Source organism: Perna viridis, chromosome 9, assembly GCF_037379345.1.
Source record: "Perna viridis isolate PV_CMFRI_1.1 ecotype Kerala chromosome 9, ASM3737934v1, whole genome shotgun sequence".
NCBI lineage: Eukaryota > Metazoa > Mollusca > Bivalvia > Mytilida > Mytilidae > Perna > Perna viridis.
This window is the reverse complement of record NC_142453.1, coordinates 690,593-706,768: the sequence shown is the minus strand read 5'-3', so window position 1 is coordinate 706,768 and position 16,176 is coordinate 690,593. Positions and strand designations below refer to the sequence as shown.

Genomic DNA, 16,176 nt, shown 5'->3' with positions numbered 1-16,176 from the left:
TGGAAAAAATGGTTTCATTGTTGAATTCTTACAAACATCATGATTTCATAACTTTCTGGTTCTTGTCTTGATATTGTTATTTGTTATATGGAATTTCCTTCCATTGACTAATCCTGTTGACAACAGTTTTCATCAATAAGTTTGGTAATTCTGTTATTACCCTTTTAATAATGAGCCCTTCTTCATCATTTAATTACCAGCTGTATGGTTAAATGTACTTTTTAAAAGTACTGATACCCATTAATTGAAATCTGATCTTAAAGCAAAGTATAGCTAAGATACATCCATGATGTATATAAATAAACAACATGTATGTAGAACTAAGTTTATCCGATCAATTTGTAATGATAGAAATATAAATATACAACAATAATTCATATATAAAGCACCACAATAAAATCACAGATGTAATGACAGTTTGACGTGAATTGAAGACATAAGAATCTAATTCATGACAAAATGTTTAGTACAAATATATAAATACTGCAATAGAGAAACTTCACTTTTTAAGCATAGTCCTTACCATATGGAACTTATGGAGAAAGAACTAAGTAAACAATTGGATACAATATTTTGATAAAATGGTTGAACACATGGTTAACAATAAATATCACATGAATATATATAAATATAGATCTGAAAGCACTGTGTTTACACGTACATTCTACAAAATACCTTTCTTACTACCAAACAAATTCTGGGGTGTTTCACAATTTGTTCTAGAAATGTTTCCAAAAAGTTCTACTTTGAATGTATTATTGTTCGTGGGTACTAATTTTTCTGATATTCATAAATTTGACAAACCATGAAATTGGTTCCTAACAAAAATGAAAATTTAAATTAATTTGTATGATGGAGCAGTCAAATCAACGATTGCAAGCATCCACTAATAAACTGAAGTTTTTTCATTAAATTAAAAGCATTTATACCCAAGAAAAAGAATACATTCAAAGTATCATACAAACTTACTATACTTGGAAAAATGCAAGAATACAACGCATAGCAAACATTGAAGCCACAAAATCAGAAGAAAGGATATTCCTACTGTTAATATAATATAAATTCAATCTTGTTTAACATTCATATCTTAGCTAGAGAAAACATGTTCCAACAGATGTGATGTTGATGAACATCTATACATGTATCTGATCATTTCTTTAAACAGGTTACTTTACTTCCACGTACATTTTGTCAAAAAAAAAAACACTAATCAAGAAATTGCTGTAGAAAAAAAAACATCGGGGAAAAAACACAACATAAGACAAACATGCAATTTTAAAAAGTTTTGACTAGAAAACATGTGTATAATTTAATGAATGAATGGAAAAACATTTATAGCGCAATATAGAACAGTAAATATAGAGTGGAATAAAGAATGCAAGTCCTCGTTGCAATTCTGTAAGGCTATTGTTAGGCTAAAGATGTTTTACTCTTTCTGTTGTTGTAACATTCGGAGGTCTTTCTAAATTGATGGTACCAAATAAATCTAGTTTATGAATTTAACAACTCAGAAACTTTAAAAAAGCACAGGACTTCATTTAAATCTGGTTTGATGTAAGTGTTATGAGGAATTCATGCAGTTGGTTTTTTTAATTCTAATTTGAGTTAAACTAAAGCTGTTTGATTTATCATCTTTACATACAACTTCAATCATCAATATATGGGCAAGAAACAACATTTAACTTCCTGCATGCCAAGGAGACCAATTATTGTCAATGAAGAATTGTCCATGCATTGGAATGGTGATTTGTAACTGGCTTTTTCAGGATTTCCTCAAGATTGCTGAGTTTTGATCATGTTATCAGGTTATCTCTTTCAATGGGCAACAATCTGAAAATAAAAACAAAAATATCTTTTATGTTACCATTAAAAGTCAACATAACAACCCAAATGATTCATAAAATCAAAGGAAGAAAAAGATTTTACAAACACAATGATGAAAATGAAAAGAAATTTCATGTACAATTTGTAATGATATTGTCTGAAAGTGAATTTTATATTTTCAAATTAACAAGAAATTTGGAAAGATAGATTGACAGACAGACAAGATGGTGATTCCTATTTACCCCTCCAAACTTTGTATGTGGAGTTATCAGAAAAAAACATTTTGGTGTGTTATGTTCATTAATAAAAAAAAAAACAAAATATTTTAATGAGCAATAAAATAACATACCAGTTACAACCCAAAAAATCCATTCCACCCATCCATATGTAGTATGGCACCTTGTTGTACAATTTTTATAAAGATCCATTCATTTATAGTCAAGTAAGTGTCTGGATATCCATAAAGTGCTTATTTCTGGCTCCCTTTTTGATAAATGGCCAAAGTGACAACCCGAAAATCAATCCCAGCCTTCCTTTTGTAGTATGGATCCTTGTAATTAAATTGCATAAAAATTTATACACTTATACTCAAGTGATTGTATGGAAACAATATTGTTATGGACACTGGATGATGCTAACAAAACCATGATACCATTAAATGACCACAATTTTTGTGGTTGTATAAAAAGAGATAATCAATATGGATATATATTTACCACACAGAAGTGTCCGTTCTTTCCTTTCTTCATGCTATCAACGGAACCTTTAACAAAGTCTATAGTACCAGCTTTCCCTCCAGATAAACCATGACTGATGCTGAAAAATAAAGCAAAGTATGATATTAAAAATAAGGCCAAACAAATCTAACAAAACTCAGATTACCCATTCATGTTAACCTTTGAAATAGTTCACATAGGAGATTCTCCACATCAATCTTCTGTCTCATTTGCCAGATTTTAATGTAAACGCATATTTTTTATGTAAAAATTCTTTTTTTTTTTACTTTTCACAGAAAATGTAGTAATTCTAATCAAACACCTCCCATACTTTTTTTATGAGAGATTCTACATTTTTCATTGATTTTGTGAGTCTGGCCCTAAACTGTGAGGGGTAACAGTTATGAGTACCAATTTTCTCCCCAGAAAATCCATGACTGGTGCTGTTAAGAGAAAGTATGACAAATTATCAAATATAAAACTCAGCAAACCTTTTCACAAAAAAATCATAAGTGTAAAATAAGTCGTAAGTATGACATCATAGTAGATCAAAGTTTTGTGATGTTATAATGTACAATAATTTTACAGTTAATGTTTTCTGTGAAAAAGGTTACAGGTCCTTCCTCGCCTCTTATTGGGGTTCCACAATACCCATTTTCATCACCATGCCAAACATAAACAGCTCAAAGCATAGGAGTGTGATATAGGGTATGTGATATAGGTCCATAAATGTGATATTGGGGATGTGATATAGGTCTAGGGGTGTGATATAGGGTATGCGATATAGGTCTAGGGGTGTGATATAGGTCCAGATATGTGATATTGGTCTAGGGGTGTGATATAGGGTATGCGATATAGGTCTAGGGCTGTGATATAGTTCCAAAAGTGTGATATAGGGTATGCAATAAAGGGTAAACAATGTAGGGTTTAAACAACCACTTATAATGCATTTAAAAACTAAAGACTTTGAAAAGCCTGAATTGCTCACTTGACTTAAAGAGCCACATAGTTTTTTTTGTACGAGAGACCATGTTTTTTCTTGATAAAAATTCATAACCCTCATACCTAAGGAAAAATCATATCAACTTTCATTGATTTCTGTCCAGTAGTTTTAAAACAGAGGATTTTTTAAAGTAATAACATCAAAGTAGCAAAAAAACACAATAACTCCACCATGGGTAAACAGATTTTCATAACAATTTGACTACTGATAGATTTCATCATGCTTAACACTTTGACCCCATCAGAACTTTGCTGAAACCTTACAGCTTCAGAAATGTTGTCCAAATGTTCTATTTTAAGTAATGGCAGCCATGTTTTTCGACATATCAAAAATCCCCACGTCAGTTCAATGTAGAATACCCCAAAAAACATCTACACCAAGTTTGGTTCTTATTGGTCCAGTAGTTCAAAAGAAAACAGTTTTGAAAAATTGTTAACGACGACATCACATGCCAAGTGATGGCAATTGCTCACATGGCCCTTTGGACCAGGTGAGCCAAAAACGTGTATTTTAATCTGAATATATGATATATACCTCTCATCGCTGACAACCTGCACAACCTCTGATTTCCCTCCAATCATCGATAATTTTGTAATCACTTCTATCACATTGTCACTTTTTAATATCAAGTCTCCCTACAATGTACAGTTTTGAGCTGAATAATAAATATGATTCAGACATATAACACTGAGCTGAGGAATATAATTAATATAAACAAATAACTGCTACATTGAGATAATGCACTATCAAAAACATATCTCAACTTCCAATTAGTGAAATAAAATTGAAAATAATAAACTATGTTGCCATGAATACTTTAACTTTTATGATTATAAATACATGTTCAAGCTAATAGCAAATAAATATCCCCAATAAAATCTAAAATAGGAGGTGCACAATGGGAAAATGTAATAAAGATTCTGTGAAAATTTCATGAAATTCAATTCAGAAGGAGCAGCAGTTAAGAGATGGATACTGCTCTGTGTTAGGGAATGAGGAAAAGGTCATACACCTCAATAGGGATGATATTACAAGGTCAACAAAGCAGAAATTGGCAAAATCGAAGTAAATATACAGTAAAAATAGAATCATAATAGTAAAATCTGGATTTGAAATAGCATAATTCCACTAAAGTGCCAGAAAAAAAATCATGTCGGCCCCAATCACTATATACCTGCACTCAAAGTAGGGGCTCAATTGAATGATTTTCTAAATTGTCCAGATTCTTCATTAATTAAGGCTTCCTGTGTAGGATTTCTATTTTTGTGTGGTGTTTCTTTTTGTTTTTTTCTTTTTAAAGCCACAAATTTACATTCTAAACTTCTAAACCTACTTTGACTCCATCTTCTCCTTGGGTTACAGTTACAATGAAAAGGCCATCACCATAGCAACTTGTCAATATACCTACAAGAAATGGATACCTGTATAATTTTTTTCCTCAAGATTTTTCTTTCTAATTGCTTACACTATAATTATCTTAAATAATTGAAAAAATTTTAGGATTACATGGTACAGATTTAGTATCAGAACCTGAAAAGTTTGGGTTACATTAAGGAACTTTCTAACATCTAATTCATTTCAGAACACATTCTTCTAAATAAAAAAAACTTTACCAACTTCAGTGTTTACAAGACCCATCAAGAAAAGTTTGACAAAAGTAACAAATCAAGAAGATATGGCAGCTGAATATCAATCTTTGAACAGCCAATATATCATTGATATTTTTCTGAAGTCTTGACAACCAGCATTCCTCACTTAATTATGGGCTTAAAGAATAATATTAAACATGTAACTACATGTATCATGGACATTCATTTTTGAGCTTTGAACATTCAATTATAATTTCAAAAAAGTTGGAATTTTTCTATCCTGTAAGCAATTCTAACCTACAGTACTGTTGTCACAGCCCAGTAAATTACCTGTGATTTTATCAAACTGAATTTTGTCCTTCAATCCACAATCCTTGTCTGTTACTAAATATAGATGTTTATCAGTAAGAATCATCAGTCTCTTTCTGGCTTTGTAACCATGGCGATCAAATTTCGTTACAACTGTTGAGTACTGAGAGAAAAAAACAAAACAAAATAAATTCATTATTCTCTATCTTTTGTAAAATCACATTTAAAAAATTATTTCCATAAATGCAGTCCAAAAACTAAGTTTTCGTTTGGAATTCATTCTCAAACCTGATACAATATTTCTTAATAGAATAAAATATTCAAATTTCATTGGCAGTACCAATCAAAAAACCAATAAAAATGTTACCTTGACCTTCTCTTCCATGTCTTTGACCTTTGAATCAAAAACTGAAGAAATCAATCTTGCATGCTGATCACCTGCAAAAGATAATTAATTTTCGTTTTTTATTGCACTCTACAGAATAGCAAGTTTGTTATGGATTCAGCACTGTTCAAATAAGACAAAGGCTACTAAGTATTTAAAATGTACATGTAACCTTGGTTCCCTTGATTACTCTTACTAAGGATAGTTTCAAAAAGTCTGAAATGCTTACATCAAAGATGGATTTTGTTTGGGTATACAGCTTTCATTACTCTATATATCTACAATGGAAAGACCATGCTGCCTGAATGGTGAACAAAATCAACTTTCACCCATATTTCATTGTGAAGAGCATTGTCTTAAAAGTTTAAAAGATTTGAACAAAGGATTTCTAAATCATCACCTGGAAACAAAAATTCTGAGGTTCATTATATACCCTGACACTTCAAGCTTGGATATAACATTAAAATTATAGTAAAGATTCTCTAGTTGTTAAAAACATTATAGTACTTACCCAATCTGCTATCAGTAAACATTAATTTTACACTGTCTGGGTAGGAAGCTTTCTTCCCTTTGAACAGTGACTCAGCCTCTACCTTTTCCTCCATCTGTAATTTTCACAAGATAATATTCTTATATACAACAGACAGACAAACCCACAGCTATAAATTACATACTCCATGCAAATCCTTGAATTTTTAATTTATAAACCTATATACATGATAAAGTAGCTGTTTGAGCTATAACCAAATAGGCTAATATACAACAGAAATATGTACTCTTCAAACCATCTCTGTTCATCCCTAGTTTTTGGTGGAATTAGTGTATATGTGTTCATGTGTATATTTGAGTTTCCTCATGTTTTGTGTAACTTGTCAAGTTTAAAATTCCTACTATTTGACACCTTGGTTTACCCACTAAGCCCATATATATGCACAGATACCATGTAATTATGATTTACCTTAAATTTATAATCAGGAGTGACTTTCTTGACATATTTCAGTACAAGGTTTTTCATACATAGGGTCCGTAACAGTGAGGATGTCTGGAATAAATATACTATATATATATTATGCTGTAAAAATGGATATACATGTAGAATCTATATGTGATCACCTCATCAAAGTTAACATGCATCTATAAATAATTACAATTACTGAGCATTACAATATGTTAGTTTCATTAGATAATCGGCCTTACACATAATATTATTCATTAAAGGAAGAAACACGTTTGAACTATCTATATAGACCACGTCCACAACTGAGTGAACTACTTATATTGATCACTGTGAATTGCCTATTTACTATGTATATCTTAACATGATAAAATAAAATAGAAATAAAATCACAGAAACATATGAAATGTAGTTATAAGTAGCGAATGTTTCATCAGCGTGTGAAAGCATTGACCAGTTGGTCCTTTTCGACATGAAGTGCCAGTAAATATGCTATGGTCAATGCTTTTACATGCTGATGAAGCATCAAAAATGAAACATTCAATTCTTAAATAATTCTAAATTAAATACTGTAATTTGTTAAAGCAGAAAACCCCCCATTAAATTCTGTATAAATCATTTACTTTAACTGAAAAGTAGAAAGGTTCAATCTAGTCAACTAAATACACCCTAGTACCACATTACTTGATAAATAATTTAATTCTGAGAATGTCCTTTACAGCATTGGATGCCACGATATCCTAATACTTCCAATGAAGTTGCCTTGGAAAGTAAGAATATCCTTAGACTTCAGTAATTATACAGTTTGTTTTTTTTTTGTACTGGGGCTAGTACTTGTTGAAATGCCTGGTAGTAATACATTGTACTTACGTCTTGTAGAAGAGCTGGTGCATTGGGCCATGACTTTGACAAAACTGAGATAGGAAGATTGTTTTTCAGTTTGTGGAGATAATTATATTTGGTAAACTTTATAAACTCTCTGTTCTCATCACATTCTGGGTCCTTTCTGTGTATAAAACCATTGACAAATCTGCAAACAAAAAGATTCAATAAAATAAACCATCAGATGATTTTAAGCAAAATTCTACAATTGTAATGCCTCTCTTTCATGATTTAAATTTCAACGCTTTGTAAGAAAGAAAAACTAGCTCAGCAAAAAATCAATGCACCAGAAAAATTTTTTTAATTGATTTGTAACTGTTTATGGTAAAGCAATGTACCACATATCAGTTGTATATCTGCAAGCATGACAAAACAAAGTGCAGAAAACTAATTTGTCAGACTGATGGAAGGAATCCCCTTCAGCCAAAGTCGATGGTAGGGGACTAATAACTAGTCAATTTTTCCCTACCCAAAAATCAGGCTTTTAATACATTGTTTCATCCACACAGATATATGATACTAAGTCATTGTGTAAAGTTTCATCTTAATATATTGATTCATAAATCATAGAAAATAAGGTAACCAGTTAGACAAGACTTATTCAATATATAGCTTACAAGTTGGGTTGCAAAATAAAGTAGAAATCAAGTGAGTTGGACGATTTTAATTAAAGTGATCTTAAATTCTTACTTTCTTATGGCCATAGCAGCACGCTTCCTCTTCAGCATTAATACTCTGGCCTTATATCGTCTCCAATAACTCTGTAATGTGATGGCTGAAATATAGAGTAGAAGTTGATAAATAGCTAAAAAATATAGCAAGATTTATTTGTTGTAGAAGAGGTATTGCTTTGTATTTCACGACATATTTCTTTATATGTATATGTATTTGTTTCAGTTCTGTTTTCTTATTCTTGTTGTAAACTGCAATTTCAATTAAATAACCTTAATGAGCATGCTCATATACCCCATAAGTTCCCATGTTGGATACTCAAGTAAATTTCAAACTCTAGACTGTGATTTCTATGAGTTTTAATTATTCCAAAGTAAATATAACAACTAAAGTACACTTGACCTGTAACTTATCATGGTGAAGGTATATACCAAAAACCATGACATAATCTGTGAGCATTCAGAAAAAAAGTAAAAAAAACTGTTATTACTGTGGTTTAAAAAAGTTCAAGGCCCGTAATTTTCGGTAAAAATCATCAGAGCAAAACCAAACACAAACCTGTCCTGTAACTTTTCATGGTGAATTTATATACCAAAAATCATGTCAATATCTGCAAGCGTTAAAAAAAAATCAAAAAAACTGAAGATGGACTGACAGATGGACGGGTCAAAAACATTTTACTCTTCTCAACTTCGTTACGTAGGATATAATTAGGTACTAATTAGTGGGTTGGAATTGGTATATATAATGTAAATTGGGTATTTTGTTCTGTACAATTTGTATGGATAATGAAGAATGGTGTTTTGTAGTTGGGAAATTCAAATTGAGTATCTTTAATGTTAAAAATAAAACAGAGTACTGTAATCTTACTTGATAACTTAAGTTTCTGGTATTTTTTCTTCTGTGCAAAGCCTCTGTACTGAGCCTGGATACTGGTGGCTATAAAACATGGCATAATTATAAAAATAGGAAGGTTCAAGTGTGACATAAAAAATGTCTTAGTGATATGACAAGGTTTTTTTTTTATAATTCTTGAAATCTGAATTGAAAAATCTGAAAACTGCCATACCCCAAATATGTTCTATTTAACTACTGTCAATAGTGTGCCAAACTAATGCTTCAGAAATTGATTGTAAGAAAATAGAACATTGGCCAAAAATAAAGAAAAAGTTCAAGGTAAATTTGCTTACATTAACATACTGTGTTGACCTTATTCAATATCAGTTTTTTTCTTAATCTGTCAAAAATTTACTGTTGTCTTAACAAGGTGTGTTATAATTTCTCCTTATCATTTAAGTGAAAAGTATCAAGTAGTCAATGTACATGATAATCTATAATTTACCTTGTTGAATGCAATTAAGTATTTGGTTTAGCTAAATGTCTTATTATTATGAAAGTAAAAAAAAGAAAAGCACAAGTAAAGAAATGATGAATTCAACACTAAAAATGAGATTAGAAAATGCTGATCATTCAAAAGGACCAACAAAAATCTATGTGATCTTTGAGACATTGTCTTTCAAGTTTGAATAGCAGTCAACTATGATGACAACATTTCATTATCCACAAGTAGGTTTACATAAGGTAGCTTGAGTAAACAGATTTGTATTGAAATCAGTGCCAGTCATTTTAAAGCTGCTATAGTAGGTAATGTCAGTTGTAAGATGTCTTTAATGCCTGTAATGGGCACTTACCTAGTTCATGTTTTCTGAGTTGGAAGGCATCTTCGGTGGCAAACAGAACCCTGGGAAATCTTATAAATAGCTTGGTCCTGAAAATATATGTTCTTTAACAGTAAGAGAAACAGTGAAAATTCCCTACAGAATTGATATAAAATCACCAATATGAAGGCTCCATTACCTCCAACTTAAGTTTGGTGACCTATGCTTTTCATTTAACTCAAAATTTGATAGCATGTTCGTTCAAGGTCATTTTTGAGAAAACTTAGGAAAATCTATCTACTAAAAGGATTAAGTATGACCTACCTAACATACAACTATGAAAGAACACATTCACTTATTCACAAACGATCTTGTGTTCCCTACATACACATACAAGCCAAACTTTGATTTGTGTCCTTTTTTTGTTTATATGATTTTTTTAAAACCAACAGTGTTTGGTAAGATGTTAAAGTAGGTAGGAAACTTTTAGCTAACATGGCTGAAGGATTAATGTTTTGGCTTGGCTGAATCTGTAACAGAAATGTCAGCAAAAGGACTAAGGTTCCTTTGAGAGGTATATATGTGAGGGGACATTAATGATGCTCTCTGTTTCTTCTAGGAAGAAAGGTATATATGTGAGGTAAGGTGAATCATGCTCTTCAGTTAAAGTAGCAGTAGCACTTACTTGCCAAGCCTAAATTCCTCAGGATCATAGTTGAGATATCGCACCAGTATTTCAACTCCCTCTTTATCTGATCCATGAAATCTTGGCCAGGTTTCTGGGCATAAACTTTTATATCTTTAAAAAAATACATCATCTCAACATGACAAGTGGGTAAGTATGTAGTGAAAATTACAAGACAAGTTGAATTATATCCCTTTATAAGGTTCACATAAAATATTTTTTTCTCTGTTGACATCACAGGAATAATTTGATTCCAGATGTAATATGCTTTCTGATTGGATAAAATATTTTGTCCGTCATCTCATAGACCAAATTTTTTATATGACTGTGACGTCATCAACCTTTTTCAATGGTTTACTCATTGAATTTTGAAACTGAAATTAAATTATAAGGAATAACAGTTCCATATTTTCGATTTATTCAAAATAACCTCAATGCCTTTGGTGCACAATTGAAAATAACCAGCTATGTAGGTCATTTAGTGTGCACCACGTGATTGAAGTTATTTTTTTTATAGACCTAAAAAATATAACAGTCATTCCTTATATATTCTAACTTTATCTAAATTATAATCATTCTATCAGCTGATAAAGAATTCAATCAGTGACAGACATATGAAATCTATAACAAGAGCAGAATTCATCTAAGAAGTTGCTGTTCCCTGTCAACATAAAGAAGCAAACGAAACATATGGAAATCGTAATTGCTGACCATGCAAATGGTTAAATATTTCTCTTGCATTCATACAATACAAATCTACGAGTATATTTTTTTATAGCATTGCCAATACTGATCTTAAAATACCTTTTTAAGAACACTTCATAAGGCCGTCTGTAGGCAAAACCAGCTCTACGTACTCTCAAATTCTCCATTAGACCTAAATACTTCACCTGGTGGTTAACAATCTTCTCATCAAATATTCCTATAAATATAAATATTGCCAAAAAGTGATGGAAGAGCTTTAGACATTGTTGCTGAAAAGTATAATTCCATCAATGATGTGGAAGGTGCTTTTTCACTAGTATTTTATTGATGGATAATGATATTCCCTCAATAGAAAAGATTAAAGGCCTCAGAAACAAGGAATTATTTTTAGTTGGCCTAAATGGAGTAATTTCCAGATAAACCTTAATGTCACTTTTTAAAATGATAATCACAAATTAAAAAAATCAGCTAATTTTTTTTGTAACATCATATGTAAGAATATAAATATCTAGTGTGAAATGCAAGAAACCATTCCTCAATAAGTATCTGGACTCATCTTCTACTTGAGCAACACTTAACTTAATAGATTTTAAAAGGTTTAGTTTTCTCAATTTATGTTTGTGTTCAGTTTTACCTTTATTTTTATAATCATTAGGTTTGATACACCGGACATAGGAAGGCTCCTTTGACATTAGTATTGTCATCAGTTGACTCAGACTCATCTTAAACTGGGTCCCTGCCTGAAATACATTGACTTGTTTAAAATCTCTGAATTTTGCAAAAACACATGATTTTTTTAACTCATCATAATAATGAAATCAAAGTTTATAGTCAATATTACTTTAAGCAAATCTTCCTCACAATGAAAACAGAATAATATTTAAAATGTAGTGACTTGATATGAGGGCAGTTCAATGTCACACAAGATCGAACTATTACAAGAGGAATCACCATTAACAAAAGTTGGTTACTAAGCGACAGACAACTTATTTTTCCCCCAAAATCCAGTAAATAAGTGTTTTATCATACCTAAAGTAATAGAGTGTTCTTCAGCATTTGTTATCATATTCTGGCTATTCACACTCTCAAATTGATTTTTCTATTATAAATCATTTTGAAAGACATTTGAAAACAACACAGTATGGTTGTTAATAAGTCACAGTATATAATTGTAGTAAAATCTACATGGTTTTAACAGGTTCATTGTATACTTTCAGACCATAACTTTTAACTTATACACATTACTTACAGTTTCTGGTCTTTTCTTGTTGTGTGATTCAGGTTTAGGGAAACATGCTGATAGGATAGGATTAGTTGTTTCACTCATAGCCTACAAAGGATTACAGTTGTAGATAAACCCAATGTAACTCCAAGGGCCCTATCTACTATATAAATATGTTAAATTTGTACTTTAATCTGAAACCTAACAAGTGTGACAAAACTTCATGATTTCTCAAGTTACTGGTTAATCAATGGTCATTACTCTATCATCAAGGACCACCACTCCATCATCAAGGACCACCACCCTAAAACAACAACTTACTATCCTAATTGAATCTGTATCTTATGGTTGTAAAATGATAGAACTGACAATGGATGACATTTTATGCTCTTTAGGTATCATATGTAGGCAAAGTAAAAAAAAATAGATGACAATTTCACCTACCTCTTTTAGATCCCTAAAGAGAAGATCATTGTTTTTGTCTATAAATCCCTTAACATTGTATGTTACTTCTCCAGCATAATGGATCAATCTAAACTCCTGAAAAGAAAGGAAGAAAAAAACAATTCCTTTTCCATTCTTATATCAGCAGTATGGTGTTAGTGTTCATGTAGAGCCTTTTCCAAAAGCGAAAAAAAATAGCTAATGAATAAAATAATTCAGTCACTACATTTAAATACAACATGAAGTTACATGGTGAAACTCTTGCTAGGTATGAATCATCTATATAAAGCCATACACTAAATTTATAATCAATCTATCCATTGGGAGCCAAGAATCAATCCATCACTTACAAAACCAAGAGAATTTTGGCAAGATGGAGAGAATAAGTAATGGACATGGTGATTCCAATACACCTCCCACTCATGTAACAGTTATTGTACCTATGATTATTGCAACATGAACCTTGAACCACTGAGTTGTTGGTGTGACTGAGGAAGTTATTTTTCCCTGATAATTCAGGGATGATTTTACAAGGTCAACAAAAAAAACAGATTTTGGCAAATTCAGAAGTAAGTATACAATAAAAAAAAATATTGTAACAGTAAAATCCAGATTTGAAACAGCAGAAATCCAATAAAAAACAGACGAAAATCATCCCTGTGATATGACCTCAGTTATTCTACTGCATGAAAGGAAACAGTTTATCTATTATTTGCAACATGTCATGTATCTTACATCTCTTGCTATAGTTTTTCTAGTGACATTATCTCCAGTGGCATGACTGAGAAAGTGTGGATGATTCCCAACCGTCTCTGACAACTTATCTAGGAATGTTTGGTCAGTTGTCTCCCCTGGTCGTAAACATTCTTCATCCTGTAACAAAAACATCATTTTCATGTTCCTGATAAAGTTCCTAAATGTACTATTAATTATTTAAGTTATTCCAAATATTTTTCTGTGATAATTTGCATAACCAAAAAAAATTATAATGGAATTTATATAGAAATTGATATGGGATTTTTCTCATTAAGTAGCAAAAATGTTTTTCTTTTGGCATTTACGAGTTTCTACTGGCTGAATTTCTTTAATGTAACATTTGTGTAATTTGATAATTTATATTAATTGTTAATCTGTACTTTTTTCCTTTGATCTTGTTGACAGATATTTTTCTGGCTCTCATACATAACAAGATATTTGAAAATATGTCAAAATATTGAGAGTGATTGAAACATCATTAGACCTCATTCAGATTTTTGAATGAAAATGATGTCCCGAGTTAAATGTTAAAATTAAAGTTAAAGTCAAATTTAAATTTAATGATTAAAAATGAAATAATTGGATTACCAATATACAGAAAAAATGTTACCTTTGATTTTGATACTGACATCCAAACTCACACTTTCATGCTTGTCAAAATACTGTGACAGTACTATTGTTATTGGGGTATCAATTTTCGTGGTTTTTGTGAGTAAACCAAACCACAAAATTTGGTTCCCAACTTAAAGAAGATTCCCACTGATGTGTTAACTGAAAACCTCAAAACTGTGAAATCAAGAATTCACAAACTTGTCACATACTGTCAATATCAAAATTAGAAACAACTATTTTTCTTTATTTTTATGTAATCATTAATGAACCTACCAGTTATGTAATGAGCCTACCAGTAATGTAATGAACCTACCAGTTATGTAATGAGCCTACCAGTTATGTAATGAACCTACCAGTTATGTAATGAACCTACCAGTTATGCAATGAACATACCAGTAATGTAATGAACCAACCAGTTATGTAATGAACCTACCAGTAATGCAATGAGCCTACCAGTTATGTCATGAACCTACCAGTAAGGTAATGAACCTACCACTAATGTAATGAGCCTACCAGTTATGTAATGAACCTACCAGTAAGGTAATGAACCTACTAGTAATGTAATGAGCCTACCAGTTATGTAATGAACCTACCAGTAGTGTAATGATTCCTATAGGTTTACTTTCAACTAAATCACAGATAATCTTGTTGTTAAAATACTGTACAGGCTCCCACTGAAAGATACAATTCACATACAGAAGATCATGAAAATTTCCATAAATTAATTAACAAATCAAGTTACACCTGTTCATGTTAAATATGAAATCACAGAATATTAATACTGGTATGATTAAATACATAAAGTGTTGAATCATCCTACAAAATATCAACGAAGTGTCATAGCTAGTTTCAAAGGAGTTGGTCCACAGTACAATAGTTAGGGACTGCAATAGTCCTGCTTTCCAAACAATTTTTAGTAATATTATTTCAAAATTATCCAGACAAAATCCTTCAATTTCTTAATTCTTCCAATACCATACATATAGAATGTAGTGAACAGCTTAGAAACAACAAGATGTAGTGAAGACAAGAATAATAAATAAGAGAACAATTGCCACTTTTAAAAGATAAAATGGAACTAAATACAAATAAAATGAAAAATAAAACGTATAAACATAAAGAAAAGGAGGCCCAAATTTTTTGCCCTACAGCCTTCATGATGTTATATGTACCTCAATTCCTTCACTCTGATATTCTTCCTGTTCAGACTTTAGGGTCAGTTCTATAAATAGCTGTTGTAACTTCTCATTGCAGTAATTTATACAGAACTGTTCAAAGCTGAAATGAAAGTAGAGTGCAAGTCAATTTCTACTATAGTCATGTTTAGATCATATGACTGTAGTTTCAAGGCCAAGTGTTAACATGGAATTATAATTAACTTACATGTGTTTTGATCAGTTGATTGATTGAATGACTGATTGATTATATATAGAAGAAAGTTCTATGATAATATTTCATATGTGTCAAGAAAAGAAAGGTTCATCAATCAAACAGACCTTGCCTAATTCAAATACCTCATGCATAACCGTTTTTTTAAGAGCTAACTCACAATAACAACAGTCCACAGGTAGGCATGAACCATGAATAATACTGATAGATATATATATATACTAACCTGTTGACACCAAAGATTTCAAATCCATAGATATCTAACAAGCCCATTAGGTTACACTTCATAATTTTCTACAAATAGAAGGAAACTTTGTAGAAAACTACAAATCTTTAAATTAGGCAATTAGGTTACACTCTGTTATTCTCT

The 16,176-nt window shown here is 31.1% G+C and overlaps 1 protein-coding gene across 7 annotated transcripts in view; it reads right to left on the bottom strand.

The window, feature by feature from the left end:
- Positions 1-313: 313 nt before the first annotated feature.
- LOC148606014 (unconventional myosin-Ic-like) overlaps positions 314-16,176 on the bottom strand; it is a 38,379-nt gene continuing 22,516 nt past the window's right edge. For all 7 annotated transcript variants that reach the window (XM_088546981.1, XM_088546982.1, XM_088546985.1 and 4 more), the window contains exons 11-31: positions 16,033-16,100; positions 15,590-15,695; positions 15,011-15,091; positions 13,785-13,922; positions 13,050-13,145; positions 12,633-12,713; positions 12,018-12,123; positions 11,483-11,600; positions 10,679-10,792; positions 10,027-10,103; positions 9,206-9,274; positions 8,354-8,438; positions 7,652-7,811; positions 6,785-6,868; positions 6,338-6,431; positions 5,809-5,879; positions 5,463-5,604; positions 4,877-4,947; positions 4,078-4,178; positions 2,541-2,640; positions 314-1,830 (exon numbers count right to left, since the gene is read on the bottom strand). In XM_088546981.1, coding sequence (XP_088403107.1) covers positions 1,816-1,830; positions 2,541-2,640; positions 4,078-4,178; positions 4,877-4,947; positions 5,463-5,604; positions 5,809-5,879; positions 6,338-6,431; positions 6,785-6,868; positions 7,652-7,811; positions 8,354-8,438; positions 9,206-9,274; positions 10,027-10,103; positions 10,679-10,792; positions 11,483-11,600; positions 12,018-12,123; positions 12,633-12,713; positions 13,050-13,145; positions 13,785-13,922; positions 15,011-15,091; positions 15,590-15,695; positions 16,033-16,100 — 1,977 coding nt within the window. In that variant the 3' untranslated portion in view covers positions 314-1,815. The remainder of the gene's footprint in view (positions 1,831-2,540; positions 2,641-4,077; positions 4,179-4,876; positions 4,948-5,462; positions 5,605-5,808; positions 5,880-6,337; positions 6,432-6,784; positions 6,869-7,651; positions 7,812-8,353; positions 8,439-9,205; positions 9,275-10,026; positions 10,104-10,678; positions 10,793-11,482; positions 11,601-12,017; positions 12,124-12,632; positions 12,714-13,049; positions 13,146-13,784; positions 13,923-15,010; positions 15,092-15,589; positions 15,696-16,032; positions 16,101-16,176) is intronic.